Source organism: Lissotriton vulgaris, unplaced genomic scaffold, assembly GCF_964263255.1.
Source record: "Lissotriton vulgaris unplaced genomic scaffold, aLisVul1.2 SCAFFOLD_1500, whole genome shotgun sequence".
Taxonomy (NCBI): domain Eukaryota; kingdom Metazoa; phylum Chordata; class Amphibia; order Caudata; family Salamandridae; genus Lissotriton; species Lissotriton vulgaris.
Genome location: NW_028241052.1, coordinates 278,186 through 305,999, shown reverse-complemented (window position 1 = coordinate 305,999; position 27,814 = coordinate 278,186). Strand labels below are relative to the sequence as shown.

The following is a 27,814-nucleotide window of genomic DNA, read 5'->3' as shown; positions in this document are numbered from 1 at the left end:
CTGTGTTTGACCTCAAGGTCAAAGGTTCAAATCCTGGCGGGTCCAGTCAGCCTTCCATCCACCTGAGGTCGATAAATGAGTACCTTTGAGTTTAGTAACAATGAACATCTATTATTCAGCGGCAAGATACCTCCGGGTGAACGTGCGCTTTACAAATACACGTTCAATCAATCAATCAATCATTTCTAAAGCGCACTACATACCTGCGAGGGTCTCAAGGCGCTGGAGGGGGGGGCGCTACTGATCGAACAGCCAGGTCTTGAGTTTCTGTAGTAGGGGATCTCTGTGTATAGTCATAATCTAGTAAATAGTCCCGCCCTTGTGCGTGGACCCCGGCAATCAAAAATAATCTCTTAAGTTGTCAAAATAATGCAGAAACTGCAAAGACACTTAAAAGAGAATTTAAAGACAAATAATGCAGCCTATATCCACAGGCTACACTGTCCAGTACTTCAACTAGAAATTCCACCAAAAAAAAAACACCACACATAATACAGCCTGCCCAGTTTCTACCATAGAGAAACTTGCCTCCCCCAGTAAAAGACTCTGGAATGATAGAGAGGAAGGTAGGGACAGACAAGCCCCATAGGCTGCCATTATGTGGCTTAAATAGGATACTGTGCCTTTAAGAGAACTTTCCAGAACTTCTCCCAGTATCCCAGAATGCATAGCAGGTCCCTCTACTTTCAGTTCTTTTTTCCGGCTCCTGCTTACAGGACCCTGGCATTGAGCTCTCCCTTGTTTCAAGGGTTTATTGAATATTTTGGCACTTTTGTGTTTTAAAAGTGTTTCAGTTTACTTTCTTGGTGTTCTCTTTCTCTTTTGTGTGCTGATTCAGGCGTTTTAGGGCTCTGAAATGCCTAGCCTTTTTGATAAGTGTCCAGCATGTGGGAGGAAGAAGGAAGAAGGCCAAGAGTGATCCCCACGATGTCTACATCGTCTGCCTCCCTGAAGATCATGTCCCTGAGGACTGTGTCATCTGCAAGCAGTTTACTGCTCAGACTCTGAGGGACAGGATGAAGATCAGGCTTTCGGGCCTTGAGGAGAGACGTCTGCAGGCTGCAGGTGGGTCTGGGCAGGCTGGGAAGGATCCCTCTGCCTCTGCTGAGGCCTCTGAGGGGCTCCCTAGAGGCAGGAAGTCCAGCAAACGGTCCCGGTCTCCATCGACGTCGATTGCATCGACGACGACGTCGAGAGGGATGACGGCGGTGTGCTTCCCTTCTCCCCGGGGCTCCGGGTCGAGACGGCGTGACGGCTCGACGTCGAAGGGCCTGGAGAGGTCGCCGTCGAAGCCACCGTCGACGTCATCGTCTACGTCGAGGTCTTCCTATCGACGTCGGAGACGAAGTGACAAGCATCGGTGCTCGCCGCCGAGGCGACACCGCCGATCGCCGTCGATGCACCGGTCGACGTCGAGGGGCTCCTCGACGTCGAGAGCGTCTAGACGGAGGAATCGATGCTCGTCGTCGAGGAAGGAACGTTCGACGTCGCGGAGGCGGCGTACGACGTCACGGAGGAAGAGGTCGACGTCGAGGGGTCGGCGTTCGACGTCGAGGGGTTGGCGTTCGACGTCGAGGAAGTCGACGTCGCGGAGGCGGCGTTCGACTCCGGAGTCGCGGAGGCGACGTTCGACGCCAGAAAAGCGACGCTCAGCGTCGAGAAGAAAGAGGTCGGCGTCTGGGAGTCGTTCTGCCTCTCCAAAACGGCGCAAGAAGGATTCTGGTCCCAGAAGTCAGACTGCTTCTAGTGGAGGGCGCAAGAGGAAGCGATCACCTGCTGAAGGGGCTGGATCTCAGCCCCCTTCGCCTAAGGGATCACCGGGCTCAGTGTACTCAGAGGTGTACACGCCATCTCGGCCTCGTTCACCAACTCCTCCTCCTGTTCCTAAAGAGGATCCTCCACCTAACCCTCCACTTCCGTCAGGCGACCCACCACCACCACCAGTCCCTCCGCATGGGCCTGCCCCGCAGCCGAGGGTCCCTCCGCCGAGGTCCACTTCACTGCCATCTTTGCCTGTACCTCCTAAGGGGACCCCTAAACCGAAACCCCGAGAGGAGCCAAGGAAGACCCCACCACGGAAACCGGTGGAGCGGCCTCGGGCTGGCAGGTCTCGCTCTCCCTCTGGGAGAAGGGAGAGATCGCGACACAGATCGTCCACGAGGTCGAGACGCCGCCATAGGAGGCGCGAATCTCCCTCCCACACAAGGTCCTCTGGTACCAGAGACTATTCTCCTACCTTGTCGGAGTCACCGGACACGAGGGTGTCCCCGATTGATGACTTGGTGGCGTTCCATGATGTCCTTTTAAGGGGCGCTGCGAAGTTGGGCATATCCTTGACGGTGCCTACTCCTAAAACTTCAGTCATTTTTGAGACATTGCATCAAAAACACCTGTCTCGTCCTCTCCTGCCTCTGGTGCCGGGCCTGGAAGAACCGGCTATGGCCCTTTTTCTCACCCCTGCGGTGACGAAGGCGGCTCCATTGAGGCTGCTGAAGAAGTACCGGGCTCCCGACTCGGACCCGGCCTTTCTGAGGGCGGAACCCCCTTCGGACTCGGTAATTGTGACGGCGGCCCGCAAGCAACATGCCACCTCCCCGTCATCCACGGTTCCCCAGGATAAGGAGTCCAGATGGATGGATTCAGCAGGGAGGAAAGTGTGTGGAACATCGGCTACCTCCATGAAGGCTGCGAGTGCCACGGCGCTGTTGGGACGCTACGACCGCGCCCTCTGGGACTCCCTCCTGCAGTTTGCGGAGATGTTACCCCGCGAGAAGCGCGAGGACTTCCAGGAAGTGCTGAATGAAGGGTTGCTGGTGGCTAACCAGATTATCAGCGCGGCAGCAGACTCTTCCTTGCTGGCAGCTCATGGGTTTTGCCATGGGGTTAACCAACGACGTCACGCCTGGCTCCGTCTTACGTCCCTGAAACCGGACGCACAGCAGAGGGTGGCCAACCTACCATTCTCCGGCGAGACCCTCTTCGGGAAGCATGCGGACGATGAAATGGCCCGCATGAAGGCGGAGGCCGAAACGCTCAGGGCTGTGGGCCTGGAGAAGCCTATAGACACGAAAAAGTCGTACCGCCCGTTCCAACGGCGGTTCGGTGGGCAAGGCTGAGGACGTGGCCAGGCTTCGGGACAGTCGCAGCAACAACAACAGTTCCCTAAGCCAGTGGTTCCCAAACTTTTGACTCCTGAGGACCCCCATTGAGTTACCACTGGAAGCCAAGGACCCCCAAGCTATTGGTAGGAGTTAAATTTCAAACATTAAAACAGTAATTCGAAAAAAATACACACATGTGCACACAAAACAAATTCTCAAAGTTCTAAGGACTTTGGGGCCAGATGTACGACCATTTCATTTAGCGCCTCGCAATTGGCGACACATTGCGAGTGGCAAATTGCGAGTCGCTAAATGAAATGTACAACAGTGTGTTTAACACTGTTTGGGATTCCCAATGGGGTCGCAAATTGGGAGGTTCATTAATATTAATGAGCCTCTCGCAATTTGCGAACCCATTGAGAATGCCAACCCTGCCAGGTATGGCAGCCTCCTGGGCTCTGCAGGCCACCATGTCTCGGACTGCTTTTAAATAAAGCAGTTTAAAAAAAAATGCAGCCTGTTTACCATGCATTTTTTAAAAAAAAAGAAAATCAAAACGCTTTCTTTACATTTTCTAAGGGCAGGCAGAGGTCCCTGGGACCACTGCCTGTCCTTAAAAAATAATTTTGCATGCATTTGCAAAGGGGAAAGGGTCCATAGGGGACCTCTTCCCATTTGCGAATGCATTACCATCTACTTGAAGTAGGTGGTAATTGTGACTGTTTTGCAACCGCAAACATTTGTACATGGTTTTGAGACTCGCTATTTGGAAGAGAATGCCCCTTCCAAATAGCAAGTTGCAAAACCTATTTAGAGAGTCGCAAACAAATTGCGACTCTCAAAATAGGCTATGTACATGCCCCAATAGGTTTTTGCATGCGCAAACGGGTTCGCGACCCCGTTCGCGCATATAAAAACAGATCGTACATCTGGCCCTTAGTATTTTATATGGAAGTAATAGGCCCTCTGTCACATGTATTTCATTTGTTTTATAGCATCTCTCATACCATTGTAGGATGTCAGAGCACTTTATATCACACACACATATAGAGACATTGAATCATACATGTAAATCAGTGTGTATATAAAATGTTTAAAGAGTGCTTGGTCTGGAAAAGCACAAACTCAGGATTCAGAACATAACACAGTGGCTAGCATTGACTTTAACATTAAAAGTGTATTTCCACCCAAATATATATTTTTAGCAGCATCAGGATAATTAATAACTGGGACGAAATATAAGTTACTAACTGGTACCATTCAGTTTGCAAGCAGCTCTTTGATGACAGTTTATAGGTCCCTCTGCTAGATTATGATTGTCACTTATGAAGTGCACAGTAATAAAGGAATCTCTGTGAGAAAAGCAGTAACCACGAACCTAGGCACATAAAATGCTGCTTTTTAAGATGCATGTTACACGTCCTTTGCAGTAGGCACATTAACCCTCTGTGCTACATTAGTTAAATCAAAGCTGCCACTGAACAAAACTCTCCACGCTCTCCAGCAAGTACATTAATCACTGGCATTCTCTGGACACTTTTATTGTTAATGGAAAGCTGCTAATTATACAAGAAAGTTTCTGTGCTTTTAAAACTGTTGCCTACGGACCCCCTGGGAATGTGTCACGGACCCCTGGGGGTCCGCGGACCACAGTTTGGGAAACACTGCCCTAAGCCATTCCAGAAGCGGCAGAGGAGGCCAGCAGTCGGCTCCGGCGCCCAAGGGCCAGGCTGGGTCTAGGCCCTAGGAACCTACTTCCCCCGGATCTGTTACCCACTCCGGTAGGGGGAAGCATTCATTTTTTTCTGGCAGAGTGGAGAAAAATTACTCAGGACAAGTGGGTGCTGAATATTGTTTGCAATGGATACAGTCTTCGGTTCACCAGCCCTCCTCCAGCAATTCCACCGGTCAGCTCGCAGTTTCAGCTGCGCGAGCTTCAGGCGGAAGCGGATATCCTGTTAAGGAAAAGGGCGATAGAAGACGTACCTCTGTCTCAGAGAGGAAGAGGTCTGTACTCCCGGTTCTTTCTGGTTCGCAAGAAGGACAAGAACGAGTTCAGGCCCATTCTGGACTTGCGACAGGCAAACAAATGGATTCGCAGGGAAAAGTTTTGCATGCTGTCGTTGCATCAGATTTATCCTCAGTTGCAACAGGGGGACTGGCTATGTGCTATAGACCTCCAGGATGCTTACTTCCATGTGCCCATTGCACACAAACACAGGAAGTTCCTGCGGTTCCAAGTCAGCGCCAATCATTATCAATACACAGTACTCTCATTCGGACTGAAGTCTGCGCCGAGAACATTCTCGAAGTGCATGGCGGTGGTAGCAGCACACCTGAGGAAGAACAAGGTGTTCGTCTACCCGTACCTGGACGATTGGTTGATCAAGGCATCCTCCTTCTCGGAAGCGCGAGCACACTTCCAGAAGACGTGCGTTCTCTTGAACAAGCTGGGGCTGCACATCAACATGGCCAAGTCTGTCCCGACTCCGGTCCAATGCATACAGTACTTGGGAGCCTCCATCAATACGCTGTCAGCAAGCGTGTCTCCTTCGGAAGAGCGACGATTATCTCTCCTTCGGAAGGCTCAGGCTCTTATGACAACTCCATCTACAACAGTGAGGACGGTGTCTTCTCTACTGGGATCGATGGCCTCTTGTATCTTCCTGACGCCACACGCACGGCTGCACATGAGACCGCTGCAGGAGTGCTTGGAGGACCAGTGGGATCAGAGGAAAGGATCTTGGGACGACAAGATTCGACTGTCGCTGCATGCTCTTCAGTCTCTGAAGTGGTGGTGTTCGGCGGAGAATCTCCTCAGAGGGGTTCCCTTTCACAAGGACATTCCCACGCAGACTGTCGTGACGGATGCTTCTCTCCTGGGATGGGGAGCGCACTCCGGGACTCTACAGATTCAAGGAACGTGGTCACCAATGGAGGCCACGTATCACATCAATTTCCTGGAACTCAGAGCTGTTCACTTGGCACTGAAGGCCTTTCTTCCGTCCTTCCAGACCAACTCTCTGCTTGTACAGACGGACAATACCACCACGATGTATTACCTCAACAAGCAGGGGGGCTCGAGATCGCGCACTCTGTCACAGGAGGCGCAGGCGATCTGGCACTGGCTCCTGGCCAGAGGACTGACGATAACGGCTACCCATCTGCCAGGTGTACAGAATGTTCAGGCAGACGCACTGAGCAGGCTGGTTCAGGAAAACCACGAGTGGGTCATAAACGACGAAGTACTAGGAGAAGTCTTCGCAAGGTGGGGAACTCCAGACGTAGATTTGTTCGCCACCGCCGAAAACAGCAAGTGCAGAGACTTCGCCTCTAGGTACTTCCAGCAAGGGACGCTGGGGAATGCGTTATGGATAGACTGGACGAACAGCTTTCTGTACGCCTTTCCTCTCATTCCCCTGATTCCGGCGGTGCTCATCAAGCTGGCCCGGTCCAGGGCTCGGATGATACTCATTGCCCCGGAGTGGCCCAGGCAGTGGTGGTTCACGGACCTACTTCACCGGTCTCTCCTTCCTCACATTCGGTTGCCGTGCAGGCCGGACCTTCTCACGAAGTTCGGGGGACGGATGTTACACCCCAACCTCTCGTCTTTGAGTTTGGCGGCATGGCTCCTGAGATAGTGCAATATGGCCATCTGAATCTGCCCGATGATTGCATGGACATACTGAAGGAGTCTAAGAGACCTTCCACTCGGACTTCATATGCTTACAAGTGGAAGAGGTTTTGTATCTGGTGCCAGTCTAAGAACCATGATCCTACGACCTGTAAGGAAGATATCATCCTTCCTTACCTTTTACATTTGGCGCAGTCTGGCCTTAATGTTCATTCCATTAAGGTTCATCTTGCTGCATTGACTGCCTACAGGAAATGCCCTTCACAGACTTCCTTTTTCCAGATCCCTGTGATCAAAGATTTTCTGGAAGGATTGAAGAAAGTATTCCCTCCTGTCAGGCTTTCTTCGCCTTCATGGGAATTGACTGTGGCGCTGTCCAGATTGATGAAGGAGCCTTTTGAACCTATTCATAAGGCTTCGTTGCGGCACCTGTCCTGGAAGGCGGCGTTCCTCGTGGCCATTACATCGGCCCGCAGGGTGAGTGAAATTCAGGCGTTGTGTTGTACTGAACCTTATACTGTGTTTCATGCTGCTAAGGTTATTATGCGTACTCACCCTAAATTTCTTCCCAAGGTTATTTCTGATTTTCATGTCAACCAGACCATAACTTTGGCTACGTTTTTTCAGAACCCTTCATCCCCAGCGGAGAGGTCTCTCCATTCCCTGGATGTTAGGAGGGTGTTGAAATGTTATCTGGATAAAACTAAGGATATTCGTAGGTCTGACCAGTTGTTTATCAATTATGGATCGGTCAGGACGGGTCTTGCGACCTCTAAGCAGTCCATCTCTAGGTGGATTGTGTCCTTCATACAATTATGTTACCAAAAGGCTAATAAGACCTTAGGAGGTAAGCCTAAGGCTCATTCCACCAGGGGCAAAGCTGCCACGACGGCTCTGCTCCGTAACGTGCCGATTGCTGAAATCTGCAAGGCAGGCACTTGGAAGTTGGTTCATACCTTTGCTAAGCATTTTTGCCTGGACACTGACGCCAGGGCAGACGCTCGGGTTGGGCAGGCTTCACTGCGGAATTTGTTCGCACAGTAGTGGCGTTATGTGTTTATTCTCCACCGCCGCTTTGGTGTGGGGATGGGCTTGCCATTCTATTCACAAGATTATGACTATACACAGAGATCCCCTACTACAGAAGGAGTAGTTTCTGTCCTGTAACTCCAGTTCTGTAGTAGGGGTATCTCTGTTATACTAACAACAAAAGAACCGGGGGTCTATACCGGAGCTTCAAGTACTCCGAGCTGCTGCAAAACTCCTACATAAGTGAGTTAGGCGCTAATAGAGCTATATAAGTCTCTATGTCAGAATGTGTGCCAGGACAAACCTGTCGAAGGACCTACTGAGATTGTTGGTAAGACCCGTACAGAGATGTGTTGGATTCCCATCAAATAGGTATGTAGATCAAGTGTTCTCATTTGGTCATCCAAAAATGGGGTGGTATGTCTCTTGATCAATGAGACCCATCCATCGCCCTTACTCAATTGGGTCGCACCATCAATCGCTAAGGTACCCATGAACAAATGATAAGGATGGGATCGAGTGCAGTGCAAAAATCAAAAGATGTGTGAGTTAAAAACATGGGATAAAAGGATCAATAGGCGAAAAACTCTAATGTAATTTGTCCTTTCCCTCAAACAAACAAGAACAATGCAGAGGAAGCAGTCTAAACATATAACTGCATTTACAAGGCCAACATGTTTCAGCCGGTAGGGACAAGATCCCATGGCTTTCTTCAGGGCCAGAGTTCTAAGCATTAGCTACTGCATACATAAAGTGAACGTAACGACAATCTGTAAAGGATATACATAAATAGTACCCAAGCTTCGGTCCTGCAATGAGACAAAGCCGGACAGAGCGGGGCCTCCTTTTTCCTGAGCTGGGTTCCAGGAGAGGTGAGGTACACTCCCTGTACTATTCAGATGTAAGAGACACCGTTTGGTACAGAGGAACACGATTTTGGACTATTTCCCCATTTTTGGATGACCAAATGAGAACACTTGATCTACATACCTATTTGATGGGAATCCAACACATCTCTGTACGGGTCTTACCAACAATCTCAGTAGGTCCTTCGACAGGTTTGTCCTGGCACACATTCTGATATAGAGACTTATATAGCTCTATTAGCGCCTAACTCACTTATGTAGGAGTTTTGCAGCAGCTCGGAGTACTTGAAGCTCCGGTATAGACCCCCGGTTCTTTTGTTGTTAGGATTACAGTTAGGGGGATACAAACTGGGCAGGTCTTTAAATTTCCCTCAGACCCTTCTTCAATTGTTTGTGTATCTCTGTTATAGTCATAAGCGCCCGCCCTCCTCCCCGGTGGAGATATTTCATCATGTAAGAAATGCGACAGGTCTGGCGTGCTTTGCCTTCAAAAAGAACTGAAAGTAGAGGGACCTGCTATGCATTCTGGGATACTGGGAGACGTTCTGGAATGTTCTCGTAAAGGCACAGTATCCTATTTAAGCCACATAATGGCAGCCTATGGGGCTTGTCTGTCCCTACCTTCCTCTCTATCATTCCAGAGTCTTTTACTGGGGGAGGCAAGTTTCTCTATGGTAGAAACTGGGCAGGCTGTATTATGTGTGGTGTTTTTTTTTTGGTGGAATTTCTAGTTGAAGTACTGGACAGTGTAGCCTGTGGATATAGGCTGCATTATTTGTCTTTAAATTATCTCTTAAGTGTCTTTGCAGTTTCTGCATTATTTTGACAATTTAAGAGATTATTTTTGATTGCCGGGGTCCACGCACAAGGGCGGGACTATTTACTAGATTATGACTATAACAGAGATACCCCTACTACAGAACTGGAGTTACAGGACAGAAACTACTCCATCCTCCTGAAGGTCAGCAGGGCTTGGGTCTGTCGTTGGCTCAGTGGGGGGGTGTTCCATGTCTTGGCGGCGAGTTGGGAGAAGGATCTCCCGCCGGTGGTTGTTCTGTTATTGGAATTATAGACGCAGCCCTTGCTCCCTTCCTGCTCCATTTGTCCTTTGAAGTTGTACCCCAACAGTTTGAGAGGTAGCTGAGTGGGGAAGCCGTACCCTCTATTGTGCCTCTGTTTTGGGTTCCCAGGATAGGGAGCTCCCAGCTCTATCCCTTCTTCCTGCTGATATAAAGCACAGACTGTGGCTGGGAGGAATACACATAAGTCAGGAACTGCCTGAAACTGATCTGTGTCCAATGTTTGTATGAGTATTGAGCAGAAACCACCTGGCCTTGTGCCTTACCTATAAGAATCTAGGATCAGCCAGATGTAATACTCACTGGGTCGCCCGTAGCAGGATTCTGTCCCTAGTATGACTGTGTGCATTGATATGCCCTTTACTTTTTATGCACAGCATTGAGCTTGTGCTATGCTTTAAGTGCTTTTATTTTTTCAAGTCAAAACGCTGGACAGACAGCGAGTTATTTCTGTTACTATATGCTTAATTGCAATCAGAGTATCTGTCGCAAATCATCTCCCTCAGTATTCCTTGGGCTGCTTGTATTGCCTATCCAGAGGTTCAAGTGCAAACTTGATGATCTTGGTGGTCCTTTGTGGGTCCAATAGTTTAGTAAAAGCCCAGAGACACTGTGGGGAAAGGCTCTTGTGTTACAATTTGAGGCAAGTAACCTCTGAAAAAGTTCCTTCAATGCCTATGAGTCTCATTAAAAAATAGAACTTTTTTTTCATTGAAGGTTAGAGACGGCCGAAGGCAGACATCGATCGGTGGTGTGCAGCAAGTCACACTTCAATAAAAACACTAGTAGAGTAAATATATTCTTCATTCTGATGCTGTGGTTAGGTTTCACATGGGCTGTGCTTGAGGCATCCATTGTTTTTCATATAAACTTAAAAGGGACCTACTCTCTTTCCTGGCTTCTCATTGGCTCCTGTGGGTTCATTTTTACTATGTCTACACATGCCTCTTTTTTTGTATTCTCTCCTTCTTGATAACGAAGCATCTCATCTGCTTTTCCTAATTCAGTCCTGTGTTTTATAACTCCAGCCTCTATCCATGTGAAGAAACTCCCACCGGCGCATATGCTACTCTTGATCTGTTCCGAATTTAAGTTTGTGTTTTGCCTTTCACTGTAACTGGTCATATCTGATATAAATCTATGAATTTGTACATTGCTCCAAAGACTGCTAGAACCCAGGTCCGACCAATAGTGCGAACGCAGTAGTATAACATAGAGCATGTAACATAATAGTATGTACAGTTAAATTAAACCCAGGATCAGACAGAAACCAAGTGATTTATTAAGGCATTGATAGCCTGAGCTCAGTCAGTGAGTTCATCCTGCTTGCTGGTCTATATTTTTGCTTTCTCGCCCTATTGAATATTTCCTTCATAGGGGCTAATCCTGGTATTGAGGCCGAACTGAGCCTTTTAAACATTGCTTTTGTCATTTCTAGATTGTGTGGGTCAGACTGAGGAGGCCGCCACCGGAGCCGCTTCAATCATTGTCAACAGTGAAGGTAAGCGTGAGTGAAGGTAAGCTGTGATGCTGCATTAATGAGTTTATACTCATCTGTCTCAGAAATATGTGGCCTGCTGCTTATTTTACATTCCACAGCTCTCCGAGCCTGAAGACATCCTTGTTTGTGTCTTTTAAATCATCGGATGAAAGTACAGCAGAGTGTCATCTTTGGAAAGAAGTCATAAATTACAAGGAGCGAACTTGGCACGGCCATTCTCTGGGCTAGGTCGCAGCATGCTGTGATTTGTGGGGGGTAAAATGTGGTGGGAATACATTTGAAAATGTTAGTGGGTACTCAGGACGACCCACACTGTTGCCCACCCTGGGGCTGTGAGACCACCTGCTGCTATCGGTTCTCACGAAGCGCCGGTCGCCAAGCTCTTTTGGAATTGTTGGGGGGGTGGGAGGAGGTTTTGGAGAGGCGAGGGTGGGGGTGGAGAGATGCTCGTGGTGGGTTTTATCAGTAGCTGATACATCCTCCAGAAAACCTCCATGCAGCTGGGGGTGCAGGCGTGGTTCTGGCATGCAGTTGCACAATCGATACATTCCTTCTCTTTCCTTTTGTCCTTCAATCTGTGCTTTTCTTGTAAATATGGTGTCACCTGTAATTTTACAGCAGAACGCATAGTTCTGGCCAATGTAGCCTCTTTTATTTTACTTTGAGGGATGTGATAGACGATACTGTTTAAGGTTCGAATTTGTTCTTAATCTTCCGCCTTCATCCTTTCAGACTGACTCAACATTTGTTGTATCGGTCCTTACAGCTCTCATGGACATCCTTGTTTAAGAGTCTGTCTGTAAGGCATGGTGTAGTGTCTGGTCTTTTAAAGTCTTCGTAGGTTTCTTTTGTGTTTCTCACCCTTGTTTAGGTCGACCTTTTGCAGTCTCCCTTAACTATGTTCCTGTTTATGTCTGGCTTGGCCATGACACTCCCAGGCAGTGGGGGCTGCTGCTGTACCCAAGGGGTGGGGCGTGAGGGGAGACAGAAAAAAGAAAAAGAAAAGATAGCTTACCTGCCGGTTGCCCCTCTCCTCCGTCTTCTTCTGTTCCTTCCGGCAGATCACGGGCTCCCCTAAACCAATCAAGACGCTGCTGTCATGCTGGGCTGAGCGGCCTAGTTTGCAGCTCAGACAATGCATGGGAAGCTGGGACTGTTCTCCGCCCGGCTGTGCAACACAGCGGGGTGGAGAAATGCTTCTGTGTCTATAATGGTCTGGCAATCCTAACACGGCCGGCCAAACCATCATGCGCACTTATGATGCCCACCACTCCTCCTCCCTGCTGACTGCTGCTGCCCGTCAGGATAGCACAGCCCTGCCCCGCTCCATACTGAAAAATGAAATGATAACAACATAGTGTTATTATCAATTTATTTTTCGTTTTTGCACTTATCAGAGTGCAGTGGGGCGACGCTCCTCCGCCTTAATGGAGGAGCCGTCGCTGTTGCTAGTCTCTTGTTCTCTGCCTGTAGAGGCTGTCTTAAGTATGAGATCACAGGGTACTCTTCTGCCCTATAGACTACATCATTTATGATGAAATGTAGGGCAACAAATGAAAAGACTGGTGGCCATGAACGGCCTGGCTCAACACTTCATGCTGAAAGGTCTTTACACATCTCTTCCTTCAGGGGAGATCGGTAAGTACTGAGTTATGTTCACGGTACAAGGAGCTAGGGCATGTTGACCCGTGTACAGAAGTGTACAAAAAAAGTTCTCACGTTTGATTTTAAATCTGCAGGTGAATGTTTCCCCATGAGACTAGCCCAAGCTAACTATAAGAGTGGGCTCAATAGCTTTGTGTATAGTCAACCAAAAATACAGTGTCATCACATTCTTAAAACAAGCATTTGCAAAGCCGGTAGGTCTCGGCAATGCCCAAGCTATTGGCCTTGTCAATGTGAATTTCTTTTGGCCATGTTGTCGAACAGCACATCTACTGTTCAACATGGCTGAACGTTCTGAAAGCCCAGAATCACATGAAGTTGAGCCGATGCCAAGTCTCTTCACTCCCCATGTTGAGTTTATTGTCCTGCCCCATCTAGCATAAAAAAGCGCTATGAAGTGGCCTGTGCTGGCCGCTTCATAGTGCTTTTCTCAGTGCCGTCACGGGCAGTAGCAAACCCAGTTCTGACTTTCCTCTACGGGCTCAACCTCTTCCGAACCCCTCTGATACCTCCCCCTCATGACACCCCATTCCATTGGGGGAGGGTTCCAATTCTTTCACTAGGTGGGACGTGATCACAATGGGCTGCTGCTTGATCCAAATGATCCTCTGGGGCTATGCACTTCCCTTGTTATTCCCATACGGCGACAAACTGCTTGAAGCTAAACTCAGAAAAAACTGAGGTACTTATTTTCGGTCCATTATCCCCAGCCTGGTCCACCACTTGGTGGCCAGAGACCTTCGGTACACCTCCTACACCGACTTCCAAGGTCAGGAACTTGGGGATTGTCTTCGATGATGGACTGAACTTCATGGATCACGCCAACAAGGCAGCATCCACTGCGCACCTAAAACTTAAAATGATTCGCAAAATACGTCCTTTTCTTCCCGAATCTGCGATTAAGACACTGGTTTCTGCCCTTGTCCTCTCATCCTTGGACTATTGTAATGGTTTATTTCTAAACGCGCAAACCCGAGTTACTACAAAACTTCAAACTATACAGAATGCAGCAGCCCGTCTCATCACCGGCAAAACAAAGTTCGAGCCTATTGCCAAAAACATAAAAGACCTCCATTGGCTGACTGTACAAAAAAGAGTCCACTTTAAGGCCCTCTGTATAGTCTTTAAATCAAGGACCACATTTTCTACGAGACGACCTTCAATTTTACAAGCCTACAAGAGCTCTACGATCAGCCACCCTTAACCAACTGCTTGTTCCACGCACCAAAACAGTGTCCTGGGGGGACCGCCGCTTTTTGGTGGCGGCCCCCAGACTTTGGAACACCTTGCCTCTCAACATCAGACAAAGTGCTACGCTGTTCCAGTTTCGCAAACTTCTGAAAACCTGGCTTTTCTCTCAGTAACCCATTCTAATCCGTCTACCTGTTTAGTCTTTCATTCCTCACTCTCTTCAATAATGGTTTTGAGCGCCTTGACGCCTCAGGGTATAAGCAGCGCTTTACAAGTGTTAAAAATAAATAAATAAATAAATAAATAACAACACCCCAAAACCACCACTCTTCCTTCACGGTATGCTTAAAAGCTCAAGCCTTGATCTTGGTGGTGGAAGGCCTTGCAGGACTAAATGGGCCTTATAAGTGGTACAACTGGAAGATGGATCAACCCAGCACCTGCACATAAATGTTTTCGAGCTGCAGGTGATCCGTCTTGCCCCAAAGTCCTTTCTCCCTTTCATTTCATGAGGCAACGTCCATATTGTGTCAGAAAACACCACTATCATTTATTGTATCAGTAAACATGGTGGTTTGAGGTCTTGGACCCACTATTAGCAGGCAATTCACCAGTCGCTAAGCATAATGACAGTGACAGAGATTCTTCCCAGTAGTGGCAGGTTCTGTTAATGTGAGAACAGCTGCCATCAGTCATTTTCCCCTGAAGGACCACAAGTGTGAGCTACAACCCGAAGAAATGGAAGCAATCTTTTCCAGTCCGGATCCATGGATCACTTTGGAATGATCTGGAACAGGTAGAATCCTTTTGCCTTTCCGACGAGGTCACATATATCATCTTGGTGGCCAGAAAGCCTGCTACTAAATCCATCTATCCAGGCTGCTGGAACAAATGTGTTCAATGGTGTGAGAAAGAAGGCATTAACTCTTGCAAATCTTGCATGTTCAATGCCTTGAGGTCTGCACTGTACCTTGCAGAGCATGGTCTGGTGATGGCTACGATTAAGGCTACCTGAAGCCTGTATATTTATCTCTTCCTGACCACATTTTCCTGTTTAGTTCCCCATTGTGCGGTTTCAAAAAAGTTTGATTTATCTAGCTCCTTCCAATGTTTAAATCTTATGTTGACTTTCTCAAAAGACGGTTCTGTTGGTGGCCATTATTTCTGCTCCTACGATTGGATGACGCCAGGCCCTCTTGGTTCGTCCACGCGTCAATCTATTTTGCCAGATTAAGTTGGGGCTTCGCACCTGCCCATCTTTCTTACCTTAGGTGCATAGACTGGACCCCAGACATGCAGTGTTTTATTACAATAACCGCACTTAGCAGGACAGAGAGGGTGACACAGTATGTGCTGTATTTGTCACTGTGTGGCACTGTCAGTTTCTCTCTGCATGCCTGTATCGAGTGTGAAACAAAATGTCAGGAACTGACAGCAATGTGTTGGTTGCCGCCGATTATACCCCAGTGACATCATGCCTGGAGATGGAGTCATGGTTGTGGCAGTGTGGTGCCACATGGCAGTGCTGGAGGGTCAATGCTTGGAAAAATATTTTCTGGACCAGTGTGTGGCAAGAAAATGTATCCACCAGAAATATTTTTTCCAAAGGTAAGAAACTTTTTCTGCTTGCCTGCTTTTTAGAGACCCTGTTTTGCCCTAAGAACCTGGTGACCACAGAGACCTATTGTGACTTTCTGATAAAGACATAACATGATTGATGAGGATGCAGTAATAGATAAACGTAATATTACCAGGTCGTTAAGCAAGCTCAGAAAGGTGTCCTGCGTTCCCTTGGCAATGGCTCTTGACTTCACATTGACCAAACCGAGATGTTCAGCTAGTCTATGGTTACTAGTCTCCTAGAAATGGTGATGTCTTCAACTTGAATGCAATGCACCTTTCTACAATGGTGCCTGTGACATTCAAAACCATATTCAATAAATCTCTAAGTTGGTCTGGCTTTCATGTTTACTGCCCTTAGGTCATTGTTAGAGAGCTGACTTACTGTTTGACTGAGCAGTGCTACTTGCTTCGTCCTACACTGATACAACACCTTGGCTTGCTTTTGTAATGGAATCTTTCAATACATTTAAAGTTTGATGATAACCATACATTAGATAAAGCTTTTATCTGGTAGAAAAGGTTATTTTAATCAAATCGCCTTTAATGAGTCCATAACATTGCCATGACAGGGTTCAGATCTGACACCCAGTGGGAGGCAGCATACACAATCACCTGCCCCACTGGCGGTCAGTGACATCAGACTGCTAAGTCCTACATATCGTCCAAAGGGGTTACTCACTCCCCTATGTGACTGTCCCGCTGCTTGTGCCACTCACTTACGATCAGCTGACGGGGACCATTTCTCCTTGCTCCATCAAGAAGTGCCGGCTCTCTTGGCTAAGAAAGCCATATTGAAGGTGCCTGCATCAGAAGAACATTGTGGTTGATATCCCCACTACCTTCTGGTGCCAAACATGGACAGAGGACTTTGTTCTATCCTAGACATGTGCCCTTCAGTTTGCCGTGCTCCCTTTCGGCCTTACCAACGCCCCTCGGGTGTTCACAAAAGTGATGGTAGTGTTTGCAGCTCATCTGCAGAGGTCAGGGTTCCAGTCTTCCCCTACCTCAATGTTGAAGGCGGGTTCAACCCAGGCCATCGTTTCCCACCTTAAGACTACAGCAAACCTTCTACATTTCCTGGGGTTCACTATATACATGCCACGGTCACACCTGACTGCCTCTCAGAAACTCCCTTTCATCTGAGCCGTTCTGGATACAGTGCAGTTTCTGGCCTATCCTCCATTCTGGCTATCATTCCGATGTTTCAGTCTCTATCCTGGATTTAGTTGAGACCGACTCTATGGCTGTTGGGTCTTGTGGCTTCCTGCATCTGCTGTTTACTCATACCCGTTGGCATATGCAGGCTCTGCAGTGGGATCTGAAGTCCCAGTGAACGCAGCATCTGAGGAATCTCTCCAGCATGCTCCGTATCTCTGAGGGACCTACAAAACCGCAGTGGCAAACCCCTCTTTCTTCCCCAGCTAGAGCTGACTGTAGTGGCAGATGCATCACTCCTGGGCTGGGAAAGCCATCTGAGAGCAGTGGAGATCAGAGGAATCCGGTCTCCGGCCGAGTCTGAGCTCCACATCAACCTATTGGAGCTCTGGGTGATTCGCTTGTGTGAGAAAGTGCCCTCTTTCTGCATGGTTGCCCCCACTTTTAGCTGAATTTCTGATGTACTTTGACTGAGTGTGCCCTGGGCTTCTGCTAATCAGGTACCCAGGGCGTATGTTCTTTCCCGAACACTGCATTGAAGCCTAAACCCAATTGGTATCTCTGGCCACAGGTTAGTCCCTGGTAAATGGTACCACAGTTATCCAGGGCGCTTTGACCAGAGAAGGGCTGCAGCACTTATTGTGCCACCTTTAGGGGTCCTGTACCCCTACACTCACACACTGCCTTTGCAGGCTGCATGTTTTGGTGCAGAACAAAGTGAAGAGTCAACATGGCCCACATCTCTGTGTACCATGCCTACAACTCACTGCCCTGGCATAGGTCTGTCACCCCTCTAGCTGGGTGCAATATACCAGTGGTGAGGGTACAGGTGCATGAGCCCTGTACCCCAACAGTGTCTAAGTCCATTCTTAAACATTGAAAGTGCAATGCTGCCATTAAGAGTATATGGTGGTGGGAGTTTGCCATTATGAACTCCACTGCACCATAATGGCTACACTGAAAACTGAGAAGTTTGGTATCAAACTTCTCAGCACATTAAACCCACACTGATGCCAGTGTGGCATTTAATGAAAAATGCACACAGAGGGCATCTCAGAGATGCCCTCTGAAAACTAACCTACCACTAGTGTCCAGGCTGAGTGGCTGCTTTTAGCAGACATGGTTCTGGACCCTTGGGTCGAGAGCCTGCTGCTCTCTGGGGCCTGAAACAATGTACATCCTGGGACGAGGTGCCAAGCCTCCTCCCCCAGGATGATCAGGGTTCACGAAGGAGAAGCTTCAAAGGCTTGACACCTTTGTGAGCTTCCCCAGACCAATTGCTGCTTTCAGCAACCGGTCCCCACTGGTTCTGACCCCAGGTTGGGCGGGAGAACAGGTGGCAAAAACAGCGGGAAAAACAAGTGAGGGAGAGAGGTGTGTCTACCTCTGCCAACTCCACCCCTCAGGTGGGCAAGGCGAGGTGAAGCACTCAACTCAACTCTCAGTCCAAGCCATCTTGAAGATAGGGGGACTCAGCCAACCAGGGACAGGCACATGCTCCCCTCCCACCGGAGGGTGGCATAATAGGGGGTGTACCTACCCCAGGGAAGGTACCCATTGGTCCCTGCCTTTTACGTACCTGTAACGCCCCAAAATCTAGTATTTAGGGGCACCCCTGAACCTTGCTTCCTCAGACAAGAACCCGCAAGAAGAAGAAGAAGAAGAAGAAGAAGAAGAAGAAGAAGAAGAAGGACCGAACAGCCGTGCAGCAGCTAACAAGAGGAAGACGCCCATGGACTTGGCCCCAGCCCTTCCGGCCAGCCTCCACCTCGAACCTGCTCCTGCGAAATCCAGGTGTGTCCTACAGCCAGCAACCTCGAAAACCCCGGAGGACCTGCCTGCCTTCAACCTCAAAGACTTTGTCTCCTGTGAACACCGGATTTGTACACCTGCAGCCTCTGGCCAGAAACTGCAAATCCGCCCCACTCTGCACCCGCCGTCCTCTGCCCGAGCTCGAGTGGGCAAGCACCACTAGGAGGTTACTCTGGCGATCCGGCAACCCCTGACCTGCCTCAAGCCTCCAGCTGACACCTGCAGCGGCAATCCAGAAGACCCCTCTAACCGCGACCAGGAGCTGGTAAGATGATCCGATCCCAAAAGGCACCCTTGCACCCGATGCCCCATGCTCTTGTGTGCCCAAACCAACAGTGCCGAACCAACCCCTAACTCCCCAACTTACCTCTCGAAGTTGTGGTCGCACCCAGAAGACCTTCATCTCCCTGCTTGGAGCGCTTTTACAAACCGGAGGTTCTCCATTGAAACCAACAGGGCGTCCGACGTCAAAACCGCACCCTACACCCAGCCGCCGTAGTGCCGCTGAAGGTGCACCTTCAGTGCTAATCTGCTTTCCCATTTGCCCTGAGGTAAAGTCCAGGAGCTTCGCTCCCACAGCTGAGTGGCCTGCTACCCAGCAGCCACCAACCATTGGATAACATTGAGCCTCAGCACCCGGCCGCCCTAGTGCCGCTGAAGATGTAACAAGAGTGCATCCTTGACCCTAGGGGGACCCTTGTTTTAACCCTAGAACCTCAACTCCAAAGACAGTTACCTTCATTTCTCTCCATAGGAATCCATTGACTTAAAAAGTAACAATTGTGCAAAACTGATTTAAATTACCTTTTCTCTAGGAAATGTCCGTGTTTGATATCTAGGCATATCACACATTAGAAAAAGTCATCTAAAAAGTAATCTCAAAAGTAACATAAAAGAAACTTACCTGTAATTTTCATTGCAAAGTCGATACAAAGTATATGTACAGCATTTCACAGTATTGCATTACCAGTAATCAAACTGTAACCATTTTAAAGTACATTTACAATTGCATTTTAAACGGTATATTTACTGCAAAGTATTTATCAAATTACCTGTGCAAGGCTTGCTTGGTTCTAGAAAATAAAATAACTAAAATAATATTTTTACATAAAAACAATTGGTCTGAAGATCAGTCTTTGAGTGTGTGAATTCATTTGCTGACTGAGTGTGTACAACAAATGCTTAATACTATCATCTGATACTGCCTTACTGCTCGACCACACCACTACAAATAGAGAGTGAGGTTCTATCTAACTTTACCTCTGCCTACCTTTGGGGTTCCACTGGCCTCTGTTCACACTGTACCTCATTTTGGTATAGTATATACAGAGCCAGTTTCCTACAGCTTGGCTTTGAAAGTCTTTCTTCCTTCGATCAAGGGAAAGCTTGTGCAGGTGTTCATGGACAACACCACCTCCATGTGGTACTGCAACAAACAGAGTGAGGTAGGACCATGGATCATTTGTCAAGAGGCCTGTGTTTCTGGATATGGCTGGAAAGTCAGGGCATTTCAACACCTGGCAGGCTCTCTGAATTCAGAGTGGATGAACTCAGCCCAAGATGCCTATGGAATCACTAATGGCATCCCCATCCAGTGGTGGCGCAAGGTCTCTCTCAGCAGTGGGGAGAACCTTTGTTTGATATATTTGCCACCACCGAGAACACGCAACGTCAGCAGTTTTGCGCGCTAGAGTTTCCAAGGCGACTCTCGCTCTGAGACGCTTTTCGTCTAGAGTGGAGCTCCGGCCTCCTCTACACATTTCCACGACGACCACTCCTGCCCAGAGTTCTCAAGAAGATCAAGAACGACCAGACCCAAGTCATTCTTGTGGCTCTTCATTGGGCATGGAGAGTCTGGTATCCCGAGCTGGTGAGCATGACCATCAATCCCCTCTAGCCAGGGTGCCTGATTTAGGGATGTATGTCGTTACAACGCATACTTTTACAATGCATACCTTTACAACGCATTTTTTACACCGCAACATCCATTACAACGCATTCCATTACAACGCATGCCATTACAACAAAATCTTTGAAACTACCTTTACAACGCATTCCACTACAACGCATACTACATTTACAACGCATACCATTACAACGCATACCATTACATTGCATGTATGGTAAGTATTGGATAGTGTAGGTGTAAAAATTACTATTCTAACTCCAGTGAGTGCAACAGTAGGGAAAGCGTTGGATAGCGTAAGGGTTTAAATTGCTATTCCAACTCCAGTGAGTGGAACAGTAGGGAAAGCATTGGATAGCATTGGGGTAAAAATTACTATTCTAACTCCAGGGGGTGCAACAGTAGGGTAAGTGTTGGATAGTGTAGGGGTAAAAATGACTATTCTAACTCCAGGGGGTGCAACAGTAGGGTAAGTGTTGGATAGTGTAGGGGTACAAATTACTATTCTAATTCCAGGGGTGCAACAGTAGGGTAAGCGTTGGATAGTGTAGGTATGCGTTGTAATGGTATGCATTGTAATGACTGCATTGTAAAGGTATGCGTTGTAGTGGTATGCGTTGTAGTGACATGCGTTGTAATGGTTGCGTTGTAATGGCATGCGTTGTTATGGATGTTGCGGTGTATAAGTTTTGTTGTAAAGGTAGTGCATTGTAGAAGTTGCGTTGTAAGTGTTGTTTCCCCTGATTCAGAGCATCTTCTGTCACAGAAACAGGGGAGGGTCCTGCACATGAACCTGCGTACCCTCCATCTTCATGTTTGGATTGAGCAACTTTCGACCTTTCCTCCCGAAGCCTGTGATGTTATTCTTGCGGCCAGGTGTCACTCCACCTAGTCAGTCAGTAAGTAATTCTTTTCTGTCAATTAGGTAAAATCATTGCAATATAAGACAACAAAGTAAGAGCTAAAAGCATTAATAAGATGAGCATGTAAGAAGTTATAACAATGGCTACATTAAAACATTGAGGTGAGGCCGCATTGCGGACCACGGAAGATCAGTTATGGGTGATTATATTAGAATAAATATTACATTCAGACTAGACGACCATCAGTGCATAATTAGTAATGCAGAATGGCATGGTTGTGGCTGTCAGAGCATTTCGAATTTCAGTATACTGAGACACACCGCTTAGAGGGCCTGGAAAATGAGTGACCAGTACATTAACCCCTAGTGTCTATCTTGGAGAATTCATTTGATTAATGAGGTGCAAAGCCTTATTGCAAGGGGGCTAGGGTTAGAGGTCATCACAGGCATGTCTTAGTGCAATGTCTGGAATCCGGCGTAGACTACATACTGATTGTTGCTGCTTTTGCACAGCTGTTGATATACTAAAGGGCTTAGCTCCGAACTATTCATTGTGGTTTACTTGGAATTGAGCTTGGAATTGAGCCAAGGCTGCTTTCAACATAAATGAACTCTTTAGTGTTAGATGAAGGGAAGCTGGTGTTTGCTGTGTAAGCAGCCTTGCTACATAGAGAAGAAACCTGGTAGCCTTGCATGATTCTTAATGCTCTGTCTGTTCAAAGTGTCATTGCTGCGGGCGGCAAGACCTGATCTGAAGAGCCTTTAAAGCAGAGCGTGGCAATTTCCGCCTTAAAAGTAAAATGGCGGGACACACACATACAAAGAATGAAAAAAGCTTTCTGGTCTGTAGGCATCATTGGCTGTCCAGTCATGACTGCATCCAGGAGGGTACAAGGTCCTTTGATGGAAATAAACCCAGTTGAAATAGTAATAGTGCATGTTGAATGGGAGCTGCAATATGGGGGGAAACAACCATTACAACGCAGTCATTAGAACACACTATTTTTACAGCGCAGCAGTCACAACGTGGCTGCCATTACATTGCATGCCATTACAAAGCAAACATTACAACGCGTGTCACTACAACGCATGCCATTACAACGCATACCATTACAATGCATACCATTACAACGCATGCCTGTACAACGCATTATAAGGTTAGTAATGGAGTTTCTTTTTGTTTTAGGGTGGGTATGGGTTTGGGGGTACATGGGAATAGTAATTTGTACCCCTACACTATCTAACACTTACCCTACTGGTGCACTCACTGGAGTGGGAATGGAGTGAGTACCCCCACAGTATCCAACACTCAAACCACTGTTACCCTAAAAGTATTATGCGTAGTAATGGTATGCGTTGTAATGAAATGCGTTGTAAAGGTAGTTTCTAAAAATGAGTTGTAATGGCATGCGTTGTAAAATCATGCGTTGTAAAGGTAGCTGCGATGTAAAACCTGCGTTGTAAAGGCATGCATTGTAATTGTTTGCGTTGTAACATATATTCCAATATGGGTCGTCAAATGTGGTTGTGGACTCTAAGAGTGAAGGAATGCAAAACTGCCCATGCATGCCATTTCTAGGCAAGCTTTACCTTGTCAATAATACAAGATTGCTGGTTTGCGGCCATTTTAGTGATTATTTTGAAGGCTTTGAAATCAGTACACACCTGCCGCTGGGTACACGTTTATGTTATGGTGTGCTACCCACAGTGTTGACCCCCCTTTTCAGCACATTTATCCAAGGCTGTTGTTTGTCTGGACAGTCAGGTCTGTTGTGAAGGGCACTTTGCCCACTCGGTTCTGCAGCGCTTTTTAAATTTTCCTGGTTGTGCAGTCCTACCTTTGGGGAGGTATTGCTTGGGTATCTATTCTAAGGTAAGGAATCTGTGCCTAGAAGTCTCAATCAGAGAAACACGTTACTTAGCTCATCTGGTAGAGACTCTATCTAGCCACAGACTCATTATCAATCCTCCCTGCTCTGTGAACCAATTGCACTGTGAAGGACACCCTTTCCAGGCACTTAGGTCATCACAACAGTGGTCAGTGCTTCTCTTGGCTCCACACATGGTGCGGAAAGTCAGGAAAGTAATTCACGTCAGCCCTCTAAGGTGGCACCTCTATAGGTACTGCATATGTCACTGCCGATACGGCTGAACTGGAGCTGAACCATGCCCCTACTGGCGTGCAAGGGTACTGCTAAAAAATCTTCTGGATCCACTCTGACGCATGCAGATATTCTAAGATAAGGAATCTGCGGCTAGAGTCTCTACCCGATAAAGCATTACCGAAGGTTAGTAACTTGTTCTTTTGTACTCAAACCAGTCTTTGGCTTGGAATAATAATGCAAAATAGGTAAAGATGCGGTTTATATGAAACACTATAATCGGAAATTACTCAAGATTATGTGCTCGAGTGTGCATGTGTGGAGGAAGAGGTGTGCGTGCGCACGCATCTTTATGTATGCCTGTGTGTTTGTGCAAGTGTGTTCTGTTACCTCACATAGTATACATCGTGTCTTGTTGTCCTGGCTCAGTTTAACAGATGTGCACAGAATCCAGACCTCGCATTCCAGATGTTGAGCAGTAGCAGTGTTCTGTCCTATCCATACATGGTGAGGACACTGGGGTACCCCCAAGTCACCCGATTGACAACCTGTGATTCAGAGTGAGGTGTTTTCAGCCCATTATCCTTCATAAAGCACACTCGTTCAGTCCCTGCTGCGCCCCCAGATACACAACCATTTCACTTTTTCTTGGCAAGAATATTTCCCCGAGAGTCTGTGTAGGGAGGGGCTGAAGCATTATACTTCACTGTGCTCAAGGACACTGTGCCCTCTCGACGGCACCTGTCCTCTGTGTTCTGTGTATGTTTATCCGTACAGAAAACGGCAATTTCTGTTTTTCTGAGTTCTCGTTTTTTTATAGCTTTGAACAACGTGTCCAAAGATTATATGAAAGGAACGTTGTTTATAAAACATTTTTTATTATTCATTTGTATTGAAACAGAATAGAGAGTGCTTCAGAGCGTCGAACACACAGTAAGTAGAAGCACCACAGAATATATGAACTGGTTCACCTGACAGAACGAGTCCATGTACCCTTTCTCTGAGGTGAGTTTACACGTGGATCCTCACTCCCTCGTGCATCCTCACTCCCTGTGTATCTTCACTCCCTCGTGTATCTTCACTCCCTCGTGTATCCTCACTCCCTCGTGTATCCTCACTCCCTCGTGCATCCTCACTCCCTCGTGTATTCCCTTGTGTGTCTTCACTCCCTCGTGTATCCTCACTCCCTCGTGTATCCTCACTCCCTCGTGCATCCTCACTCCCTCGTGTATTCCCTCGTGTGTCTTCACTCCCTCGTGTATCCTCACTCCCTCGTGTATCCTTACTCTCTAGTGTATCCTTACTCTCTAGTGTATGCTCACTCCCTTGTGTATCTCCACTCCCCCATTCATCCATCAGATAATTCTACGCCTCTTTTGTAATTGAACAACCTCTCATACATGTGTCCTGTTTCTTCAGTCCTCTGCTACCTTCCCATCTTAATGTACTTTTGCCATATTTATTACCTGAGCTTTATCCAGTTATCCTCACTCCCTTGTGTATCTCCACTCCCCCATTCATCCATCAGATAATTCTACGCCTCTTTTGTAATTGAACAACCTCTCATACATGTGTCCTGTTTCTTCAGTCCTCTGCTACCTTCCCATCTTAATGTACTTTTGCCATATTTATTACCTCAGCTTTATCCAGTTATCCTCACTCCCTTGGGTATCTCCACTCCCCCATTCATCCATCAGATAATTCTACGCCTCTTTTGTAATTGAACAACCTCTCATACATGTGTCCTGTTTCTTCAGTCCTCTGCTACCTTCCCATCTTAATGTACTTTTGCCATATTTATTACCTCAGCTTTATCCAGTTATCCTCACTCCCTTGTGTATCTCCACTCCCCCATTCATCCATCAGATAATTCTATGCCTCTTTTGTAATTGAACAACCTCTCATACATGTGTCCTGTTTCTTCAGTCCCCTGCTACCTTCCCATCTTAATATACTTTTGCCATATTTATTACCTCAGCTTTATCCAGTTATCCTCACTCCCTTGTGTATCTCCACTCCCCCATTCATCCATCAGATAATTCTACGCCTCTTTTGTAATTGAACAACCTCTCATACATGTGTCCTGTTTCTTCAGTCCTCTGCTACCTTCCCATCTTAATGTACTTTTGCCATATTTATTACCTCAGCTTTATCCAGTTATCCTCACTCCCTTGGGTATCTCCACTCCCCCATTCATCCATCAGATAATTCTACGCCTCTTTTGTAATTGAACAACCTCTCATACATGTGTCCTGTTTCTTCAGTCCCCTGCTACCTTCCCATCTTAATATACTTTTACCATATTTATTACCTCAGCTTTATCCAGTTATCCTCACTCCCTTGTGTATCTCCACTCCCCCATTCATCCATCAGATAATTCTACGCCTCTTTTGTAATTGAACAACCTCTCATACATGTGTCCTGTTTCTTCAGTCCTCTGCTACCTTCCCATCTTAATGTACGTTTGCCATATTTATTACCTCAGCTTTATCCAGTTATCCTCACTCCCTTGTGTATCTCCACTCCCCCATTCATCCATCAGATAATTCTACGCCTCTTTTGTAATTGAACAACCTCTCATACATGTGTCCTGTTTCTTCAGTCCTCTGCTACCTTCCCATCTTAATGTACTTTTGCCATATTTATTACCTCAGCTTTATCCAGTTATCCTCACTCCCTTGTGTATCTCCACTCCCCCATTCATCCATCAGATAATTCTACGCCTCTTTTGTAATTGAACAACCTCTCATACATGTGTCCTTTTTCTTCAGTCCTCTGCTACCTTCCCATCTTAATGTACTTTTGCCATATTTATTACCTCAGCGTTATCCATTGACCCAAGACTACGCACCATCCAGCACAGGAAGGGTCCTTGATTTTTTGGCTGCGCATCGCTCTTTCCGGAGCAAGGATGCGGGCCATTGGTTTGTACTCAATGTGTGGCTGCGCATCCCTCTGTCTGTTGCAAGGAAGCGGGCCCTTGTTTTGTACTCAATGTATGGCTGCACATCCCTCTGTCCGGAGAAAGGATGCGGGCCCTTGTTTTATACTCGATGTATGGCTGCGCATCCCTCTGTCCGGAGCAAGGGTGCGGGCCCTTGTTCTGCACTCAATGTATGGCTGCGCATCCCTCTGTGTACAGAGCAAGTATGCGGGCCCTTGTTTTGTACTCAATGTATTGCTGCGCATCCCTCTGTCCGGAGCAAGGATGCGGGCCCTTGTTTTGTACTCAATGTATGGCTGCACATCCCTCTGTCCGGAGCAAGGATGCGGGCCCTTGTTTTATACTCAATGTATGGCTGCACATCCCTCTGTCCGGAGCAAGGATGCGGGCCCTTGTTTTACACTCAATGTATGGCTGCGCATCCCTCTGTGTGCGGAGCAAGGATGCGGGCCCTTGTTTTGTACTCAATATGTGGCTGCACATCCCTCTGTCCGGAGCAAGGATGCGGGCCCTTGTTTTATACTCAATGTATGGCTGCACATCCCTCTGTCCGGAGCAAGGATGCGGGCCCTTGTTTTATACTCAATGTACGGCTGCGCATCCCTCTGTCCGGAGCAAGGATGCGGGCCCTTGTTCTGCACTCAATGTATGGCTGCACATCCCTCTGTCCGGAGCAAGGATGCGGGCCCTTGTTTTGTACTCAATGTATGGCTGCACATACCTCTGTCTGGAGCAAGGATGCGGGCCCTTGTTTTATACTAAATGTATGGCTGCGCATCCCTCTGTCCGGAGCAAGGATGTGGGCCCTTGTTCTGCACTCAAGGTATGGCTGCGCATCCCTCTGTGTGCGGAGCAAGGATGCAGGCCCTTGTTTTGTACTCAATGTGTGGCTGCGCATCCCTCTGTCTGGAGCAAGGATGCAGGCCCTTGTTTTGTACTCAATGTGTGGCTGCGCATCCCTCTGTCTGGAGCAAGGATGCGGGTCCTTGTTTTGTACTCAATCTATGGCTGTACATCCCTCTGTCCGGAGCAAGGATGCGGGTCCTTGTTTTGTACTCAATCTATGGCTGCACATCCCTCTGTCCGGAGCAAGGATGCGGACCCTTGTTTTGTACTCAATCTATGGCTGCGCATCCCTCTGTCCGGAGCAAGGATGCTGCCACTGCCTTGTATTTGAACTTCACCTGTTATTGTCTCTGGTCCTGCACACGTTGTCCCACCCTTGCCTGGGATTCCCTGTCATGTAGATAGGACTAGTCACTGTTTTAGTGTCCATGAGAATCCCGTGCCATTCCATGTCCTCCAACCAGCCACCAGAATCCGCTTCCCATTTAACCCTAATCC

The 27,814-nt window shown here is 47.6% G+C and overlaps 1 protein-coding gene across 1 annotated transcript in view; it reads left to right on the top strand.

The window, feature by feature from the left end:
* The window catches only part of LOC147672121 (ribokinase-like), a 518,130-nt gene that overhangs the window by 212,955 nt on the left and 277,361 nt on the right, over positions 1-27,814 (top strand). The window contains exon 4 of the mRNA XM_086948020.1: positions 11,148-11,210. Coding sequence (XP_086804146.1) covers positions 11,148-11,210 — 63 coding nt within the window. The remainder of the gene's footprint in view (positions 1-11,147; positions 11,211-27,814) is intronic.